This window comes from Oncorhynchus clarkii, chromosome 2, assembly GCF_045791955.1.
Source record: "Oncorhynchus clarkii lewisi isolate Uvic-CL-2024 chromosome 2, UVic_Ocla_1.0, whole genome shotgun sequence".
NCBI classification, from domain to species: Eukaryota; Metazoa; Chordata; class Actinopteri; order Salmoniformes; family Salmonidae; genus Oncorhynchus; species Oncorhynchus clarkii.
In genome coordinates, this window is record NC_092148.1 from 3,403,845 (window position 1) to 3,425,050 (window position 21,206).

Sequence of the window (21,206 nt, forward strand, 5' to 3'; positions counted from 1 at the left end):
TGGCTGTGGATGGATGGATGGATGGTGTATATTAGCTAGCTAGATAACTAGCTCTGGGGCTGTGGATGGATGGATGGTGTATATTAGCTAGCTAGATAACTAGCTCTGGGGCTGTGGATGGATGGATGGTGTATATTAGCTCGCTAGATAACTACCTATGTGGCTGTGGATGGATGGTGTGGTGTATATTAGCTAGCTAGATAACTAGCTCTGGGGCTGTGGATGGATGGATGGTGTATATTAGCTAGCTAGATAACTAGCTCTGTGGATGGATGGATGGTGTATATTAGCTAGCTAGATAACTAGCTCTGGGGCTGTGGATGGATGGATGGTGTATATTAGCTAGCTAGATAACTAGCTCTGGGGATGGATGGATGGTGTATATTAGCTAGCTAGATAACTACCTCTGGGGATGGATGGATGGTGTATATTAGCTAGCTTGATAACTAGTTCTGGGGCTGTGGATGGATGGATGGATGGTGTATATTAGCTAGCTTGATAACTAGCTCTGGGGCTGTGGATGGATGGATGGATGGATGGTGTATATTAGCTAGCTTGATAACTAGTTCTGGGGCTGTGGATGGATGGTGTATATTAGCTAGCTAGATAACTACCTCTGGGGATGGATGGATGGTGTATATTAGCTAGCTAGATAACTAGCTCTGGGGATGGATGGATGGTGTATATTAGCTAGCTAGATAACTAGCTCTGGGGCTGTGGATGGATGGTGTATATTAGCTAGCTAGATAACTAGCTCTGGGGCTGTGGATGGATGGATGGTGTATATTAGCTAGCTAGATAACTAGCTCTGGGGCTGTGGATGGATGGATGGTGTATATTAGCTAGCTAGATAACTAGCTCTGGGGCTGTGGATGGATGGATGGTGTATATTAGCTAGCTAGATAACTAGCTCTGGGGCTGTGGATGGATGGATGGTGTATATTAGCTAGCTAGATAACTAGCTCTGGGGCTGTGGATGGATGGATGGTACCCTCCAGGAGGCCAGGCGGCCCACAGCCTGATGTAGTTGCATCTCTCCTCCCCCCTCGTCTCCCCAGCGCCTCGTTCCTTTGGCTGTAACTGACAGATGAGTTAAGGAGCAGTAGCAGCAGGATCTCTGGGCTGCTTACCAGTTAGGAGGAGTGGAGCGCTGGCCTTGTCTGTCGGGCCTCTGTCTCTTTCTCTACTGCTGGGGTCATTATTTACCTAGACCCCACTCGGGCCTTCTATCCTTCTCTCTCTCTTTCCCTCTCATCCCTCCCTCCCTCTCTCTCTCCCCCTCCCCCTCCCTCATTCTCTCCCTCCCTCCACCCTCTCTCTCTCCCCACACTCTCTCTCTCCCCACTCTCTCTCGATCTCCCCCAATCTCTCTCCCCCCCCACTCCCTCCCCTCTCTCTCTCTCTCTCTCTCATTTATTCAGCCATTCATTTAATTAGCCATTAATATATTTATTCAGCCATTCAACCAATCATTCATTTATTCAGCCATTCATTCATGTATTCAGCCTTTCATTCATTATTCAGCCATTCATTAATTTATTCAGCCTTTCATTCATTATTCAGCCATTTATTCAGCCATTCATTCATTTATTAATTCATTTATTCATGAATTAATTAATTCATTTATTCAGCCATTAATTCATTTATTCAGCCATTAATTCATTTATTCAGCCATTCATTCATTTATTCAGCCGTTCATTAATTTGTTGTCAGATTCACTCATACATAGCAGCAGTGAAAGGGTTATTGTTTCCTCTCTTGACCGTGTTGTTTTAAACATGGGTATTTTAAAGCCGTTTCCTGTAAAAGGCCCGTCTCAGCATCACCATGGAAACGACCACATGTAACGCCGGTCCTCCAACAAATGAACTTTGATTGCAGGTCCAGGCAAGTAGATGTTACATGACGACACAGACATCTGTGTTGGGGGTATTCACTCTGATTCACTCTGATTCACTCTGATTCACTTATTCACTCTGATTTACTCTGATTCACTTATTCACTCTGATTTACTCTGATTCACTCTGATTCACTTATTCACTCTGATTTACTCTGATTCACTCTGATTCACTCTGATTCACTTATTCACTCTGATTCACTCTGATTTACTCTGATTCACTTATTCACTCTGATTCACTGATTCACTCTGATTCACTTATTCACTCTGATTCACTGATTCACTGATTCACTCGTATTCTCTGATTCACTTTGATTCACTCTGATTCTCTGATTCACTTTGATTCACTCTGATTCACAGTGGTGGTGTAGAGCTGAGCTCACCACAGAGTAGCTCTCTCTAGCTCGCTTCCCTCTCTCTCTCTAGCTCTCTTCCCCCTCTCTATTCCCCCTCTCTCTTCCCCCTCTCTCTCTCTAGCTCTCTACCCCCTCTATCGCTCTAGCTCACTTCCCCCTCTCTCTCTAGCTCTCTTCCCCTCTCTCTTCCCCCTCTCTCTCTAGCTCTCTTCCCCCCCCTCTCTCTCTCTCTCTCTCTCTCTCTCTCTCTAGCTCCCTTCCCCCTCTATCTATCTCTCTCTCTCTCTCTCTCTCTAGCTCCCTTCCCCCTCTATCTATCTCTCTCTCTCTCTAGCTCTCTTCCCCCCCTATCTCGCTCTCTAGCTCTCTTCCCCCCCCTATCTCACTCTCTAGCTCTCCCCCCCCCCTCTCTCTAGCTCTCTTCCCCCCCTCTCTCTAGCTCTCTTCCCCCCCCTATCTCTCTCTCTAACTCTCTTTTCCCCCCCCATCTCTCTCTCTAACTCTCCCCCCCCTCTCTCTAGCTCCCTTCCCCCTCTATCTATCTCTCTCTCTCTCTCTCTCTAGCTCTCTTCCCCCCTATCTCGCTCTCTAGCTCTCCCCCCCCCCTCTCTCTCTAGCTCTCTTCTCCCCCCCCCCTCTCTCTCTCTAGCTCTCTCCCCCCCCCCTCTCTCTCTCTCTAGCTCTCTTCCCCCCCTCTCTCTTCCCCCTCTCTCTCTAGCTCTCTTCCCCTATCTCTCTCTCTAGCTCTATTCCCCCTCTCTCTCTCTAGCTCTCTTTCCCCTCTCTCTCTCTAGCTCTCTTCCCCCTCTCTCTCTCTCTAGCTCTCTTCCCCCTCTCTCTCTCTCTCTCTAGCTCTCTTCCCCCTCTCTATCTCTCTCTCTAGCTCTCCTCCCCCCTCTCTCTCTAGCTCTCTTCCCCCTCTCTCTCTCTAGCTCTGTTCCCCCATCTCTCTCTCTAGCTCTCTTCCCCCATCTCTCTCTCTAGCTCTCTTCCCCCATCTCTCTCTCTAGCTCTCTTCCCCCTCTCTCTCTAGCTCTCTTCCCCCTTTCTCTCTCCCCCCTCTCTCTAGCTCTATTCCCCCTCTCTCTCTTCCGCCATCTCTCTCTCTAGCTCTCTTCCCTCTCTCTCTCTAGCTCTCTTCCCCCTCTCTCTCTTCCCCCTCTCTCTCTCTAGCTCTATTCCCCCTCTCTCTCTCTAGCTCTCTTCCCCCCCTCTCTCTCTCTCTGTATGAGATAGAAAAGGCATAACCAGTGGGAGTGCAAGAAATGGCCACTAATAGCATCTGAACTAGCGATGCATTCTGGCAGCTTCCGAGCTGGCCGACATATTTCCAAAGACCTCAGCAATCAGCCTGACAAGCTAACAATGCATCAAAGACACACAAAAAATGCTGTGGTCGACAGACAGACAAACAGACAGGAGGAACCTTTTTGTGTGATTCCAGACATGTAGCCAGATCCAATTCTGTCATGTCTCTCTCTCGTTCTCTATCCCCCTCCTCTATATCTCTCTCTCTCTCTCTCTCTCTCTCTCTCTCTCTCTCTCTCTCTCTCTGTCTCTCTCTCGCTCTCTTTCCCCCTCTCTCTCTCCCTCTCGCTCGCCCTCTCTCTCTCTCGCCCCCCCTCTCTCTCTCTCGCTCTCTCCCTCTCTCGCTCGCTCGCCCCCCCCTCTCGCTCTCTCCCTCTCTCCCCCTCTCGCCCCCCCCTCTCGCTCTCTCCCTCTCTCCCCCTATCTCTCTCTCCCCATCTCTCTCTCTCTCTCTCTATTTCACTCTCCCGCTCTCTCTCCCCCCCCCCCCTCTCCCCCTATCCCCTCTCTCTCTCTCGCTCTCTCTCCCCCTCTCTCCCCATCTCTCCCCTTCTCCCTTCTCTCTCTCTCTCTCTCTCTCTCTCCCCCCGTCTTTCTATCTCTCTCTATCTCTCTCTCTCTTTCACTCTCCCCCTCTCTCTCTCCCCCTCTCTCTCTCTCTCCCTCTCTCTCTCCCCCATCTCTCTCTCCCTCTCTCTCTCTCCCCCCTCTCTCTCCCCTCCTCTCTCTCTCTCTCTCTAGGATGCCAGCCCTTCATTCATTCAGCCTCTTCTCCTTTGTCACTGTATTGATGACTTCAACAGACAGGGACACACTCACTTCAACAGACAGGAACACAGACGAGACAGGAACACACTCACTTCAACAGACAGGAACACACTCACTTCAACAGACAGGAACACACTGACTTCAACAGACAGGAACACACTCACTTCAACAGACAGGAACACACTCACTTCAACAGACAGGAACACACTCACTGTCGAATCTCAGTATCTTATTCCAGGAACACACTCACTGTCGTATCTCAGTATCTTATTCCAGGAACTATTTATTTCACTGTCGTATCTCAGTATCTTATTCCAGGAACCATTTAGTTCACTGTCGTATCGCAGTATCTTATTCCAGGAACCATTTAGTTCACTGTCGTATCGCAGTATCTTATTCCAGGAACTATTTCACTATCGTATCTTATTCCAGGAACTATTTATTTCACTGTCATATCTCAGTATCTTATTCCAGGAACCATTTAGTTCACTGTCGTATCGCAGTATCTTATTCCAGGAACTATTTCACTATCGTATCTTATTCCAGGAACTATTTATTTCACTGTCATATCTCCGTAACTTATTCCAGGAACCATTTAGTTCACTGTCGTATCTCAGTATCTTATTCCAGGAACCATTTAGTTCACTGTCGTATCTCAGTATCTTATTCCAGGAACCATTTATTTCACTGTCGAATCTCAGTATCTTATTCCAGGAACTATTTCACTGTCGTATCTCAGTAACTTATTCCAGGAACCATTTAGTTCACTGTCGTATCTCAGTATCTTATTCCAGGAACCATTTATTTCAGGAACCATTTATTTCACTGTCGAATCTCAGTAACTTATTCCAGGAACCATTGTCACTTAGTTATTCATTAAATCGGATGAGTCTGTCTAGGACATACAGTAGTACACCACAGCACCTTCTGAAAATATTCAGACCACTTGACTATTTCTACATTTTGGTATGTTACAGCCTTATTCTAAAATGGATTCAATTGTTTTTTCCCCTCATCAATCTACACACAATATCCCATAATGCCGAAGAATGATTACATAGAAGATTGTTGTGTTTAGTCCCTCTGTAAGCCAGACGAAACGGTTGTGGGGTTCAGTCCCTCTGTAAGCCAGACGGAATGGTTGTGGGGTTCAGTCCCTCTGTAAGCCAGACGGAACGGTTGTGGGGTTCAGTCCCTCTGTAAGCCAGACGGAACGGTTTTGGGGTTCAGTCCCTCTGTAAGCCAGACGGAATGTGTTGGGGTTCAGTCCCTCTGTAAGCCAGACGGAACGGTTTTGGGGTTCAGTCCCTCTGTAAGCCAGACGGAATGGTTGTGGGGTTCAGTCCCTCTGTAAGCCAGACGGAACGGTTGTGGGGTTCAGTCCCTCTGTAAGCCAGACGGAACGGTTGTGGGGTTCAGTCCCTCTGTAAGCCAGACGGAACGGTTTTGGGGTTCAGTCCCACTGTAAGCCAGACGGAATGGTTGTGGGGTTCAGTCCCTCTGTAAGCCAGACGGAATGGTTGTGGGGTTCAGTCCCTCTGTAAGCCAGACGGAACGGTTGTGGGGTTCAGTCCCTCTGTAAGCCAGACATAATGTGTTGGGGTTCAGTCCCTCTGTAAGCCAGACGGAACGGTTGTGGGGTTCAGTCCCTCTGTAAGCCAGACGGAACGGTTGTGGGGTTCAGTCCCTCTGTAAGCCAGACGGAACGGTTGTGGGGTTCAGTCCCTCTGTAAGCCAGACGGAACGGTTGTGGGGTTCAGTCCCTCTGTGACAACCCATCTGACTACAATACAAACCCACAGACAGACAGACAACCCATCTGACTACAATACAAACCCACAGACAGACAGACAGACATCCCATCTGACTACAATACAAACCCACAGTATCAACCTGAACACAACCAATCGGACTACAATACAAACCAATCTGACTACAACACAAACCAATCTGACTACAATACAAACCCACAGACTCAACCTGAACACAACTAATCTTACTACTTTACAAACCCACAGACAGACAGACAGACAGACAGACAGACAACAATACAAACCCACAGACAGACAGACAGACAGACAGACAGACAGACAGACAGACAACAATACAAACCCACAGACAGACAGACAGACAGACAGACAGACAACAATACAAACCCACAGACAGACAGACCGACAGACCGACAGACAGACCGACAGACAGACAGACAACAATACAAACCCACAGACAGACAGACAGACAGACAGACAGACAGACAGACAGACAGACAACAATACAAACCCACAGACAGACAGAACCTCTTGATATGAACGACTCTGGGCCGAGCAGACGTCAGTAGGCCGGGGGGGGGGGGGGGGGGGGGGGGGGGGGGGGGGGGGTCCACTTCATGTGTTTAGAGATGGACTTCTGTCAATAAGTGCACATTGATCCACGTTAGATGGCTGGAGGAGATGGTAATGATGCCGCAGGAGGAGACTCCAACCCACAACAGCAGGAAGAGGAATTACGATCAGGAGAGGGAAGAAGAACGTAAAAAAAAATAGTCTTGGAGAGTGCTGATCTAGGATCAGGGGCCGAGTGTACCAGGGGTGAAGTGCTGATCTAGGATCAGGGGCCGAGTGTACCAGGGGTGAAGTGCTGATCTAGGATCAGGGGCCGAGTGTACCAGGGGTGAAGTGCTGATCTAGGATCAGGGCCCGAGTGTACCAGGCGTCTCGGTGTAGGAGTGAAGTGCTGATCTAGGATCAGGGGCCGAGCGTATCAGGGGTGAAGTGCTGATCTAGGATCAGGGGCCGAGTGTACCAGGCGTCTCGGTGTAGGAGTGAAGTGCTGATCTAGGATCAGGGGCCGAGCGTATCAGGCGTCTCGGTGTAGGAGTGAAGTGCTGATCTAGGATCAGGGGCCGAGCGTATCAGGGGTGAAGTGCTGATCTAGGATCAGGGGCCGAGCGTATCAGGCGTCTCGGTGTAGGAGTGAAGTGCTGATCTAGGATCAGGGGCCGAGCGTATCAGGGGTGAAGTGCTGATCTAGGATCAGGGGCCGAGTGTACCAGGCGTCTCGGTGTAGGTGTGAAGTGCTGATCTAGGATCAGGGGCCGAGCGTATCAGGGGTGAAGTGCTGATCTAGGATCAGGGGCCGAGTGTATCAAGCGTCTCGGTGTAGGTGTGAAGTGCTGATCTAGGATCAGGGGCCGAGCGTATCAGGCGTCTTGGTGTAGGGGTGAAGTGCTGATCTAGGATCAGGGGCCGAGCGTATCAGGCGTCTTGGTGTAGGGGTGAAGTGCTGATCTAGGATCAGGGGCCGAGTGTATCAAGCGTCTTGGTGTAGGAGTGTAAGTGCTGATCTGGGATCAGGGGCCGAGTGTATCAAGCGTCTCTGTGTTTGAGTGAAGTGCTGATCTAGGATCAGATCCTATCCATATGACCTCATGTATTATGACCTTAAAGCTCTTATTTTTATTTTTATTTTATTTAACTAGGCAAGTCAGTTAAGAACAAATTCTTATTTTCAATGACGGCCTACTCCACCTCTCTCTGTTCTGTTGTGGCGGCTTGACTATTCCACCTCTCTCTGTTCTGTTGTGGGGGCTCCACTATTCCACCTCTCTCTGTTCTGTTGTGGCTCCACTATTCCACCTCTCTCTGTTCTGTTGTGGCGGCTCCACTATTCCACCTCTCTCTGTTCTGTTGTGGCTCCACTATTCCACCTCTCTCTGTTCTGTTGTGGCGGCTCCACTATTCCACCTCTCTCTGTTCTGTTGTTGCTCCACTATTCCACCTCTCTCTGTTCTGTTGTGGCGGCTCCACTATTCCACCTCTCTCTGTTCTGTTGTGGCGGCTTGACTATTCCACCTCTCTCTCTACTGTTGTTGCGGCTCCACTATCCCACCTCTCTCTGTTCTGTTGTGGGGGCTCCACTATTCCACCTCTCTCTGTTCTGTTGTGGTGGCTCCACTATTCCACCTCTCTCTGTTCTGTTGTGGCGGCTCCACTATTCCACCTCTCTCTGTTCTGTTGTGGCGGCTCCACTATTCCACCTCTCTCTGTTCTGTTGTGGCGGCTTGACTATTCCACCTGTCTCTGTTCTGTTGTGGTGGTTCCACTATTCCACCTCTCTCTGTTCTGTTGTGGTGGTTCCACTATTCCACCTCTCTCTGTTCTGTTGTGGCAGCTCCACTATTCCACCTCTCTCTGTTCTGTTGTGGCAGCTCCACTATTCCACCTCTCTCTGTTCTGTTGTGGCAGCTCCACTATTCCACCTCTCTCTGTTCTGTTGTTGCGGCTCCACTATTCCACCTCTCTCTGTTCTGTTGTGGCAGCTCCACTATTCCACCTCTCTCTGTTCTGTTGTGGTGGCTCCACCGTCTTCAGCGTGAGGTAGCCTTGAAGTTGGTTTGTACCTGTGAATCAGAGATCAATAAAAGCAGAATATATACAAGCCAGGATCAATGAACCAGTCCTCTGCAGAGGTTCTCATTCCATCACGGACCCGGACAATAATCAATTGTCATTGAAGGCTGCTAATAAGGGTCCTGTTGCAGGAATTATCCCACAGAGAAGATCCGCATAGCAACAGTGGACAGACATCACAGGCCAATGTTGATTTTCAACACACTTGCGTCACACACACTGTAGTTAGTTACATTTACGTTTCCTTGACACGTTGTTCTAATATGTCTTTAGGTTCTGGTTCATCTTTCCCTGATTCCATATTGCGATTTGTAAGCTGTGAATTTGAATGATCCGGGTTCAATTGGAGGTGTTTTATTGTGCTTTCATTCAGATATTGATTAGGTAAATAACCTTTTATCTCTCTTCCTCCTTCCCTCTCTTCCTCTACTCTCTCTTCCTCTCCCCTCTCTCTTCCTCTCCTCTCTCTTCCTCTCCTCTCTCTCTTCCTCTCCTCTCTCTTCCTCTCCTCTCTCTTCCTCTCCTCTCTCTTCCTCTCCTCTCTCTTCCTCTCCTCCCTCTCTTCCTCTCCTCCCTCTTCCACTCTTCCCTCTCTTCCTCTCTTCCCTCTCTTCCTCTCCTCTCTCTCCCTCTCCTCTCTTCCTCTCCTCTCTCTTCCTCTCCTCTCTCTCTTCCTCTCCTCTCTCTTCCTCTCCTCTCGCTATTCCTCTCCTCTCTCTATTCCTCTCCTCTCTTCCTCCCTCCCTCTCCTCTCTCTTCCTCTCCTCTTCCTCTCCTCTCTCTTCCTTTCCTCTCTCTCAGGGTTCCTGGTATCACCATCGCAACGGACATCATCTGTGGTTTCCCAGGGGAGACGGATGCTGACTTCCAGGAGACATGTGACCTGGTGAAGGAGTATCGCTTCCCCAGCCTCTTCATCAACCAGTTCTACCCCCGGCCTGGCACCCCCGCCGCCAAGATGAACCAGGTCCCCGCCCAAGTGGTCAGTCACAATCCCTGATTTATTAAGTTGATTTCCAGTGTGTATGATCACACCACATGTTGTACCACATCACACCTGTTTGATCACACCTGTTTACATTTGATCACATGTTGTACCAGAGTGTGATTCTTCTTCTTGTTTGGAGGCAGTAGAGTTTAACATGGACCAGAGTGTTGAGGCAGTAGAGTTTAACATGGACCAGAGTGTTTGGAGGCAGTAGAGTTTAACATGGACCAGAGTGTGGAGGCAGTAGAGTTTAACATGGACCAGAGTGTTGAGGCAGTAGAGTTTAACATGGACCAGAGTGTTGAGGCAGTAGAGTTTAACATGGACCAGAGTGTTTGGAGGCAGTAGAGTTTAACATGGACCAGAGTGTGGAGGCAGTAGAGTTTAACATGGACCAGAGTGTGGAGGCAGTAGAGTTTAACGTGGACCAGAGTGTTTGGAGGCAGTAGAGTTTAACATGGACCAGAGTGTTTGGAGGCAGTAGAGTTTAACATGGACCAGAGTGTGGAGGCAGTAGAGTTTAACATGGACCAGAGTGTTGAGGCAGTAGAGTTTAACATGGACCAGAGTGTTGAGGCAGTAGAGTTTAACATGGACCAGAGTGTTTGGAGGCAGTAGAGTTTAACATGGACCAGAGTGTTGAGGCAGTAGAGTTTAACATGGACCAGAGTGTTTGGAGGCAGTAGAGTTTAACATGGACCAGAGTGTTGAGGCAGTAGAGTTTAACATGGACCAGAGTGTGGAGGCAGTAGAGTTTAACGTGGACCAGAGTGTTGAGGCAGTAGAGTTTAACATGAACCAGAGTGTGGAGGCAGTAGAGTTTAACGTGGACCAGAGTGTTGAGGCAGTAGAGTTTAACATGGACCAGAGTGTTGAGGCAGTAGAGTTTAACATGGACCAGAGTGTTGAGGCAGTAGAGTTTAACATGGACCAGAGTGTTTGGAGGCAGTAGAGTTTAACGTGGACCAGAGTGTTGAGGCAGTAGAGTTTAACATGGACCAGAGTGTGGAGGCAGTAGAGTTTAACGTGGACCAGAGTGTTGAGGCAGTAGAGTTTAACATGGACCAGAGTGTTGAGGCAGTAGAGTTTAACATGGACCAGAGTGTTGAGGCAGTAGAGTTTAACATGGACCAGAGTGTGGAGGCAGTAGAGTTTAACGTGGACCAGAGTGTTGAGGCAGTAGAGTTTAACATGGACCAGAGTGTTTGGAGGCAGTAGAGTTTAACATGGACCAGAGTGTGGAGGCAGTAGAGTTTAACATGGACCAGAGTGTTGAGGCAGTAGAGTTTAACATGGACCAGAGTGTTGAGGCAGTAGAGTTTAACGTGGACCAGAGTGTTGAGGCAGTAGAGTTTAACATGGACCAGAGTGTTGAGGCAGTAGAGTTTAACATGGACCAGAGTGTTGAGGCAGTAGAGTTTAACATGGACCAGAGTGTTGAGGCAGTAGAGTTTAACATGGACCAGAGTGTTGAGGCAGTAGAGTTTAACATGGACCAGAGTGTTGAGGCAGTAGAGTTTAACATGGACCAGAGTGTTGAGGCAGTAGAGTTTAACATGGACCAGAGTGTTGAGGCAGTAGAGTTTCAGTACTGTAGTATGAGATGAGCAGGGCTGAGTGAAACAGGGTTCTAACAGGGAAGCGGTATGTTTTTGGGGGGGGTGTCAGTTAGAGAAAAGACCAGGCACAGAATCACTCATTTTAGGACGTAGTGATTCAGGGTGTAAGAGAGATGTGTGATTCGGTGCAGTCCGACTGCATTGTGGTCCATGTTTAAAAACACACACTGGGACACTGGCAGACGTGTGAAGGCCCCCGTCTGGATCAAGGCCTACACATCAGGCCTCACTCAACACCAGTGGATGAGTCCCAAATGTCCCTATTATGCCCTAGTATAGTGCACTACCCTATGGGCCCTGATCAGACTAAACCAGACTAAACTAGACTAAACTAGACTAAACCAGACTAAACCAGACTAAACTCAGACTAAACTCAGACTAAACTCAGACTAAACTCAGACTAAACTCAGACTAAACCAGACTCAACCAGACTAAATGCAGCCACCAGTATTATCCTAAGTACTATATTGACACGAGGTATTAGGCTGTGTTGTTGCCTGGATGTTTTCGATGACGATGGGCTGGATTCACCCAGCTGTCAGACCTAAGATGTTTTTACATGTGTTTTTTTAGTATGTCTGATTCTGAATTATAAAAAAAAATATTTTTGTAATTTGTGTCTCTTATCAAGGAGTAAAAACCGGAATAAAATGTCCCCCCTCTCGTCATCTGAACATAAAAACCTGCTCCAATTATGTCAAGAAATATTATATATCCTGGAGTGTTTTATACCACACTGGATTAACACAATCAAAGACACTGGAGTTGAGCTCTCTCCTCTCTCTTAATATATCCCTGTGTGTGTGTGTGTGTGTGTGTCTGTGTGTGTGTGTGTGTCTGTGTCTGTGTCTGTGTCTGTCTGTCTGTGTGTGTGTGTGTGTGCGGATGCGGGTGTGTGTGTGTGTGTGTGAGAAATCTCTCTCTCTCAGCATTAATGGTAATTCATACAGATCTGTTTGTGAACTGAGCCAGGCGTTTCTCTCAGACTGATTTCTACCAGCATGGGGTAATTCAGCTGTCGTACTAAGTCAGTCAGACTGCCGGTTCATTTCAACAAAGACATTTTCTCGTATCTCGTATTTTTTACATGTCTTCAATTACAGCATGTTGTTGTTGTTGTCTGTTGAACATCTTTAAATCCATCAGGAGAAAATAGGATCTTGGCTCTTTATTTATTTGTGTTTTATTTCCGTCATTCATTATTGACAATGAAAACGTCTTGAGGTTTCCACTTCCTGTTCAATAGTAATGATTAGGTAACTTCCTGTTCAATAGTAATGATTAGGTAATGTTCAATAGTAATGATTAGGTAACGTTCTGTTCAATAGTAATGATTAGGTCAGTGAGACAGATAACAAGTAATTATGTTCAACATTTTGCTATCATTGTTTGAAACTGTGGCAGGATCAATACCCTAGAAATATAATCCATATAATTGGTTTGGAACCTCTAACCCTGTCAATTTGAATGGGTTTGGAACCTCTAATCCTGTCAATTTGAATGGGTTTGGAACTTCTAATCCTGTCAATTTGAATGGGTTTGGAACTTCTAATCCTGTCAATTTGAATGGGTTTGGAACTTCTAATCCTGTCAATTTGAATGGGTTTGGAACTTCTAATCCTGTCAATTTGAATGGGTTTGGAACCTCTCTAATCCTGTCAATTTGAATGGGTTTGGAATCTCAAATCCCGTCAATTTGAATGTGTTTGGAACCTCTAATCCTGTCAATTTTAATGGGTTTGGAACCTCTAATCCTGTCAATTTGAATGGGTTTGTAACCTCTAAAGCTGTCTATTTGAATGGGTTTGGAACCCCTGAACCTGTCAATTTGAATGGGTTTGGAATCTCAAATCCCGTCAATTTGAATGTGTTTGGAACCTCTAATCCTGTCTATTTGAATGGGGTTGGAACCTCTAATCCTGTCTATTTGAATGGGGTGGCCAGCTCTATGGATTCTTTCTATGCTCAATACACTCCAGTGAAGTGTACCAAACCATTACTGAAGACCACAAGGTTTAAACAGGACTTTAACCAGGACTAGATCACATGTGGTTTAACCAGGACTAGATCACATGTGGTTTAACCAGGACTAGATCACATGTGGTTTAACCAGGACTAGATCACATGTGGTTTAACCAGGACTAGATCACATGTGGTTTAACCAGGACTAGATCACATGTGGTTTAACCAGGACTAGATCACATGTGGTTTAACCAGGACTAGATCACATGTGGTTTAACCAGGACTAGATCACATGTGGTTTAACCAGGACTAGATCACATGTGGTTTAACCAGGACTAGATCACATGTGGTTTAACCAGGACTAGATCACATGTGGTTTAACCAGGACTAGATCACATGTGGTTTAACCAGGACTAGATCACATGTGGTTTAACCAGGACTAGATCACATGTGGTTTAACCTGGACTAGTTCATATCCTACTAGAGATGATGTGCATTCAGGAGCTCTAAAACTCCTGAGACTATGACTTCAATCCCCACACCACTATGGTTGTAGCTATTATTATCAATAAACAGACACAGGCTGGGCTGCAATTTACCACCTTTACTGGTGGGTGAGTCTCAATCCGTCGTTTAACTGCTTAAAGCCTGGCTCATTTCCTATGGCTGAAACAACATGGCCGCCCTCCGACACGACACTAAACCTTAGTCACATCGGGGTCTTTAAAATGACTTCCCTGTCCCTCCCGCATGCCTGACCTGCCTGCAAGACCTCCTCAGCTCTTCCCGAAGAGGCAGCGGTGGAGGAAGGTGGAAGCCATCCATTAGATGCTCCTAACCATTCATCACTGTGTGAAGGCATGGGGCCTCGGCGCCCAGCGGTGTCCGGCTGGACAGGAGGTGAAGAGCTAACCAAAGCAGCCCTCCATCCCTCTTCCTTCCCCCTCCATCCGTTCACCAATATAAGCCTTGGCAAACGGATGGAGCCAATCTGGGCTGGATAGAGCTGAGTAGGGATGGGGCTGGGTAGGGAGGGAGCTGGGTAGGGATGGGGCTGGGTAGGGATGGGGCTGGGTAGGGATGGGGCTGGGTAGGGATGGGGCTGGGTAGGGAGGGAGCTGGGTAGGGCTGGGCTGGGTAGGGATGGGGCTGGGTAGGGATGGGGCTGGGTAGGGATGGGGCTGGGTAGGGATGTCGCTGGGCTGGGTAGTGTTTGGGCTGGGTAGGGATGGGGCTGGGCTCGGTAGGGATGGGGCTGGGGGGCTGGGTAGGGATGGGGCTGGGTTGGGTAGGGATGGGGCTGGGTAGGGATGGGGCTGGGTAGGGATGGGCTGTTTTCTCTGGCCATCTGGAGGATGTTATTTATGTGTGGCCCAGCGGTAGGTAGAGTTGACACTGCTGTCTGGCTGAGCTGACTGATGCTGCTGTGGGGAGGAGAGAGAGACTACAGACTACGGCACCAGGTGTGTCAGTCAGCCATAGGAGACTTCAGACAGGACCCCTACAAAGAGGAATGTGCTCTGAATCTCTCTCTTTCTCACTATTTCTCAATCTCTCTGTCTGTGTCTCTCGCTCTCTCTCTCTTTCTCTCTCTCAATCTCTCACCCTCTCTCTCTCTCTCTCTGTTGTTGTCTCTGTCTCTCTTTCTCTCTCAATCTCTCACCCTCTCTCTCTCTCTTTCTCACTCTCAATCTCTCACCCTCTCTCTCTGTCTATGTCTCTCTTTCTCACTCAATCTCTCACCCTCTCTCTTTCTCTCTCTCTCTTTCTCTCTCTCTCTCTCCCTAGAAACACCTTCAGTTTCCTACAAGGCATTGCAACAACAACAGTTCTGCCTTTTCCTTCCTGCACGCTGTTTCTTCCCATGGTCAATAATACCTTTGAGTTTAACTGTATTGGCATTACACAGTTTGTAAAATATGAGAATCATCTTGCTACGTCTTCCTCACCACTGAGAAGTACTCGTGTTATTTTTGTGGATCAAACATCATTAGTTTATAGACCATCTGGTTTTCCAGCCTCTCCTCGGAGACCCCCAGCCGTTCCACGCAGTCTGTTCTAGAACTGACACACCTGATTCTACTGGTCTACTAATCATCAAGCCTCCTGATTGGTGAATCAGGTCAGCTAGTTCAGGGTTACTAATCATCAATCCCCTGATTGGTCAATCAGGTCAGCTAGTTCAGGGTTAGGTTTCTGTCTTGGTCTGCTGGGGTAGGTCTCTGTCTTGGTCTGCTAGGGTAGGTCTCAGTATTCTGTCTTGGTCTGCTAGGGTAGGTCTCTGTCTTGGTCTGCTAGAGTAGGTCTCTGTCTTGGTCTGCTAGGGTAGGTCTCAGTATTCTGTCTTGGTCTGCTAGGGTAGGTCTCTGTCTTGGTCTGCTAGGGTAGGTCTCTGTCTTGGTCTGCTAGGGTAGGTCTCAGTAGTCTGTCTTGGTCTGCTAGGGTAGGTCTCTGTCTTGGTCTGCTAGGGTAGGTCTCTGTCTTGGTCTGCTAGGGTAGGTCTCAGTAGTTTGTCTTGGTCTGCTGGGGTAGGTCTCTGTCTTGGTCTGCTGGGGTAGGTCTCTGTCTTGGTCTGCTAGGGTAGGTCTCAGTATTCTGTCTTGGTCTGCTAGGGTAGGTCTCTGTCTTGGTCTGCTAGGGTAGGTCTCTGTCTTGGTCTGCTAGGGTAGGTCTCTGTCTTGGTCTGCTAGGGTAGGTCTCTGTCTTGGTCTGCTAGGGTAGGTCTCAGTAGTCTGTCTTGGTCTGCTGGGGTAGGTATCTGTCTTGGTCTGCTGGGGTAGGTCTCTGTCTTGGTCTGCTGGGGTAGGTCTCAGTAGTCTGTCTTGGTCTGCTAGGGTAGGTCTCTGTCTTGGTCTGCTAGGGTAGGTCTCAGTAGTCTGTCTTGGTCTGCTGGGGTAGGTATCTGTCTTGGTCTGCTGGGGTAGGTCTCTGTCTTGGTCTGCTGGGGTAGGTCTCAGTAGTCTGTCTTGGTCTGCTAGGGTAGGTCTCAGTAGTCTGTCTTGGTCTGCTAGGGTAGGTCTCAGTATTCTGTCTTGGTCTGCTAGGGTAGGTCTCAGTATTCTGTCTTGGTCTGCTAGGGTAGGTCTCTGTCTTGGTCTGCTAGGGAAGGTCTCTGTCTTGGTCTGCTAGGGTAGGTCTCAGTAGTTTGTCTTGGTCTGCTGGGGTAGGTCTCTGTCTTGGTCTGCTAGGGTAGGTCTCAGTAGTCTGTCTTGGTCTGCTAGGGTAGGTCTCTGTCTTGGTCTCCTAGGGTAGGTCTCAGTATTCTGTCTTGGTCTGCTAGGGTAGGTCTCTGTCTTGGTCTGCTAGGGTAGGTTTCTGTCTTGGTCTGCTAGGGTAGGTCTCTGTCTTGGTCTGCTAGGGTAGGTCTCTGTCTTGGTCTGCTAGGGTAGGTCTCAGTAGTATGTCTTGGTATGCTGGGGTAGGTCTCTGTCTTGGTCTGCTAGGGTAGGTCTCTGTCTTGGTCTTCAAGGGTAGGTCTCAGTATTTTGTCTTGGTCTGCTGGGGTAGGTCTCTGTATTGGTCTTCAAGGGTAGGTCTCAGTATTTTGTCTTGGTCTGCTAGGGTAGGTCTCTGTCTTGGTCTCCTAGGGTAGGTCTCAGTATTCTGTCTTGGTCTGCTAGGGTAGGTCTCTGTCTTGGTCTGCTAGGGTAGGTCTCTGTCTTGGTCTCCTAGGGTAGGTCTCAGTATTCTGTCTTGGTCTGCTAGGGTAGGTCTCTGTCTTTGTCTGCTAGGGTAGGTTTATGTCTTGGTCTGCTAGGGTAGGTCTCTGTCTTGGTCTGCTAGGGTAGGTCTCAGTAGTCTGTCTTGGTCTGCTGGGGTAGGTCTCTGTCTTGGTCTGCTAGAGTAGGTCTCAGTAGTATGTCTTGGTCTGCTGGGGTAGGTCTCTGTCTTGGTCTGCTGGGGTAGGTCTCTGTCTTGGTCTGCTAGGGTAGGTCTCAGTAGTATGTCTTGGTCTGCTGGGGTAGGTCTATTATAGGGCCATGAAGTTGTCATCACCAGCAGCACATAGAGACATTCCCTAACCCTTCCATCTATCTCTCTGGGTGAGGTAGGGGAAAGCATTTGACACCGGGGCTATGGGTCCCCAAACCCATAGTAGGGATGGGGATGTAGTAACTGGGGATGTAGTAACTTCACTATAAGTATGTGCTCGTAGTGAAGTTACTACTATGAACATGTGGCCCACAGAATAGAATAAACTCTAACTTACTCTCCCCCGTCAACACAAAGCCAGGTAACTTATAAGCAAAAGCATTCAGCGTACACAGAATAGGATAGGATCTATCTTTACGTTCCCCCGTGAACACAAAGAGCAAGCTGTGGCTGACGGCAGTGGTAGGACAGAATGGGATGTTTCGAAGGACAAGGCTAAGTCTTAAACTACAGCATTCCTCTGTCCATACCTCTCCGAACTGATTGGAGATCCTTCCACATTCCTGCCTCATTGTTACCGTCAGGAAAACGCCATAGCCCATGTTTCACAGTATGTACCTCAAAAGCACTTACCTTCACCTCGTAAAACCCTGTCAATGGTTAGACACAGGCCTTTCAATACACACATTCCCCTTCCACTGCTGTCTTATAGAACCAAGGTGCTCAGAGCTCCAGGGCCGAGTCAGGCTGTCAGAGCTCCAGGGCCCGAGTCAGGCTGTCAGAGCTCCAGGGCCCGAGTCAGGCGGTCAGAGCTCCAGGGCCCGAGTCAGGCGGTCAGAGCTCCAGGGCCCGAGTCAGGCTGTCAGAGCTCCAGGGCCCGAGTCAGGCTGTCAGAGCTCCAGGGCCCGAGTCAGGCGGTCAGAGCTCCAGGGCCCGAGTCAGGCTGTCAGAGCTCCAGGGCCGAGTCAGGTGGTCAGAGCTCCAGGGCCCGAGTCAGGTGGTCAGAGCTCCAGGGCCCGAGTCAGGCGGTCAGAGCTCCAGGGCCCGAGTCAGGCGGTCAGAGCTCCAGGGCCCGAGTCAGGCTGTCAGAGCTCCAGGGCCGAGTCAGGTGGTCAGAGCTCCAGGGCCCGAGTCAGGCGGTTAGAGCTCCAGGGCCGAGTCAGGCGGTCAGAGCTCCAGGGCCCGAGTCAGTCGGTCAGTGCTCCAGGGCCCGAGTCAGGCGGTTAGAGCTCCAGGGCCCGAGTCAGGCTGTCAGAGCTCCAGGGCCCGAGTCAGGCGGTCAGAGCTCCAGGGCCCGAGTCAGGCTGTTAGAGCTCCAGGGCCCGAGTCAGGCTGTCAGCGCTCCAGGGCCCGAGTCAGGTGGTCAGAGCTCAGTGTAGGAAATTGTCCCATGTGGCTCAGTTGGTAGAGCATGGCGCTTGCAACACCAGGGTTGTGGGTTCGTTTCCCATAGGGGACCAGTATGAACATCAAATTCAATCAATAAAATGTATTTATAAAGCCCTTTTACATCAGCTGATATCTCAAAGTGCTGTACAGAATCCCAGCTTAAAACCCCAAACAGCAAGCATTGCAGATGTAGAAGCACGGTGGCTAGGAAAAACTCCCTAGAAAGGCCAAAACCTAGGAAGAAACCTAGAGCGGAACCAGGCTCTGAGGGGTGGCCAGTCCTCTTCTGGCTGTGCCTGGTGAGAGATTACAACAGTACATGACCAAGATGTTCAAACGTTCATAGATGACCAGCAGGGTCAAATAATAATAATCACAGTGGTTGTAGAGGGTGCAGCAGGTCAGCATCTCAGGAGTAAATATCAGTTAGCTTTTCATAGCCAATCATTCACAGTTAGAGACGACAGGTGCGGTAGAGAGAGTTGAAAACAGAAGGTCTGGGACAGGTAGCACGTCCGGTGAACAGGTCAGGGTTCCATAGCCGCAGGCAGAACAGTTGAAACTGGAGCAGCAGCACGACCAGGTGGACTGGGGACAGCAAGGAGTCATCAGGCCAGATAGTCCTACGGCATGATCCTAGGGCTCTGAGAGAAGAGAAAGAGAGCGAGAAGTAGGAGGGAGCATACTTAAATTCACACAGGACAACAGAAATACTCCAGATATAACAGACTGACCCTAGCCCCCCCGACACACAAAGTATTGCAGCATAATTACCGGAAGCTGAGACAGGAGGGGTCGGGAGACACTGTGGCCCGTCCAACTATACCCCCGGACAGGGCCAACCAGGCAGGATTTAACCCCACCCTAAATACTTATTTTCCACCATAATTTGCAAATAAATTCATAAAAAATAATACAATGTGATTTTTTTTTCTCATTTTGTCTGTCATAGTTGAAGTGTACCTATGATGTAAATTACAGGCCTGGATGTCCTGCGTCCCTCAGTCCAGTTGTCTTCTCAGTAAGACATCAGTGACCTAATTTGAAGGTGGTGAGGACGTTTTATTGACGCGTTCTGGTGACTCGTTCCACGGCAGCTTTTTATTCAGGACGTCGATATGTTTGATTGATTTAGATTTAGCCTGTTGACGTGTTGCTGCTCTTTGGTGTCAAGGAAGTAGAAATGTGTGTCGTAGTTGTCCAAGTCGTTTAAAAGTCTGAGATCTGACTGGTTCAAGCAGATGGATGGACATGTTCCTCTCCACGTCTCTTTGGTGGACAGACAGCATGTCTCCCAATGAGCAGCTGTCTGTCCGTTTGTCTGTTCGCGTAGAACTGCTGAAGGCATTTGAGCTGAGAGATTCACATCCGTGTTTGTTTCTGATGAACACCTCACTGCCTCGGGTCCAGGCCTTATTAGAGGACGATCCAAACTCTGTTGGACCTCCAGTGTCCCTCCATGTCCTCCCCTCCATGTCCTCCCCTACGTACCTCCATGTCCTCCCCTCCATGTCCTCCCCTACCTCCCTCCATGTCCTCCCCTACATGTCCTCCCCTCCATGTCCTCCCCTACCTCCCTCCATGTCCTCCCCTCCATGTCCTCCCCTACCTCCCTCCATGTCCTCCCCTACCTCCCTCCATGTCCTCCCCTCCATGTCCTCCCCTACCTCCCTCCATGTCCTCCCCTACGTACCTCCATGTCCTCCCCTCCATGTCCTCCCCTACCTCCCTCCATGTCCTCCCCTCCATGTCCTCCCCTCCATGTCCTCCCCTACCTCCCTCCATGTCCTCCCCTCCATGTCCTCCCCTCCATGTCCTCCCCTACCTCCCTCCATGTCCTCCCCTCCATGTCCTCCCCTACCTCCCTCCATGTCCTCCCCTACCTCCCTCCATGTCCTCCCCTCCATGTCCTCCCCTCCATGTCCTCCCCTACGTCCCTCCATGTCCTCCCCTCCATGTCCTCCCCTACCTCCCTCCATGTCCTCCCCTACCTCCCTCCATGTCCTCCCCTACGTCCCTCCATGTCCTCCCTTCCATGTCCTCCCCTACATCCCTCCATGTCCTCCCCTACATCCCTCCATGTCCTCCCCTCCATGTCCTCCCCTACGTCCCTCCATGTCCTCCCCTACCTCCCTCCATGTCCTCCCCCCTGGTTTCAAATAAAGATAAGTGGTTTATTATTTGGCTCATCAAGATTATTTTCTGTCGTCCCTGACTCCGGAAGGGTCCGGAAGGGTCCGGGAGAGGAGAGAGACTGACTGCTTTGGGCTGTAACAGGAGCAGCAGCAATCTCAGCCCAGGCCTCAGCTCCTAATAGGCTGAAATAGTGAGGCTGTATCCAAAAGGGCTCCCTTTTCCCTTTCTAGTGTGTTACTTTCGACCAGGGTCCGTAAGGGTAGTGCACTACATAGGGAAATGGGATGCCATTTGGGATACAAGGTCAGCTTCGGGTTCATGGTGTTTGATCAAATTCCTGCTCCTTTTCAACCCAGAATGAAGATGTGATTTCAGGGTGGAAAGTAAAGAGATTCTTTATAAGGTAGCTGGTTATCTTCCTCTACCCGAGCCCGGCAACCTTCCTCCAGCCTCTCTCTCCTCCTCCTCCTCCTCCTCCTCCTCCTCCAACTCTCGTCTCCC

At 49.2% G+C, this 21,206-nt stretch overlaps 1 protein-coding gene across 1 annotated transcript in view; it reads left to right on the top strand.

The window, feature by feature from the left end:
• Window positions 1-21,206, top strand: part of LOC139419385 (CDK5 regulatory subunit associated protein 1-like 1) — a 748,160-nt gene that overhangs the window by 549,060 nt on the left and 177,894 nt on the right. Inside the window, exon 11 of the mRNA XM_071169333.1 lies at window positions 9,540-9,720. Coding sequence (XP_071025434.1) covers window positions 9,540-9,720 — 181 coding nt within the window. The remainder of the gene's footprint in view (window positions 1-9,539; window positions 9,721-21,206) is intronic.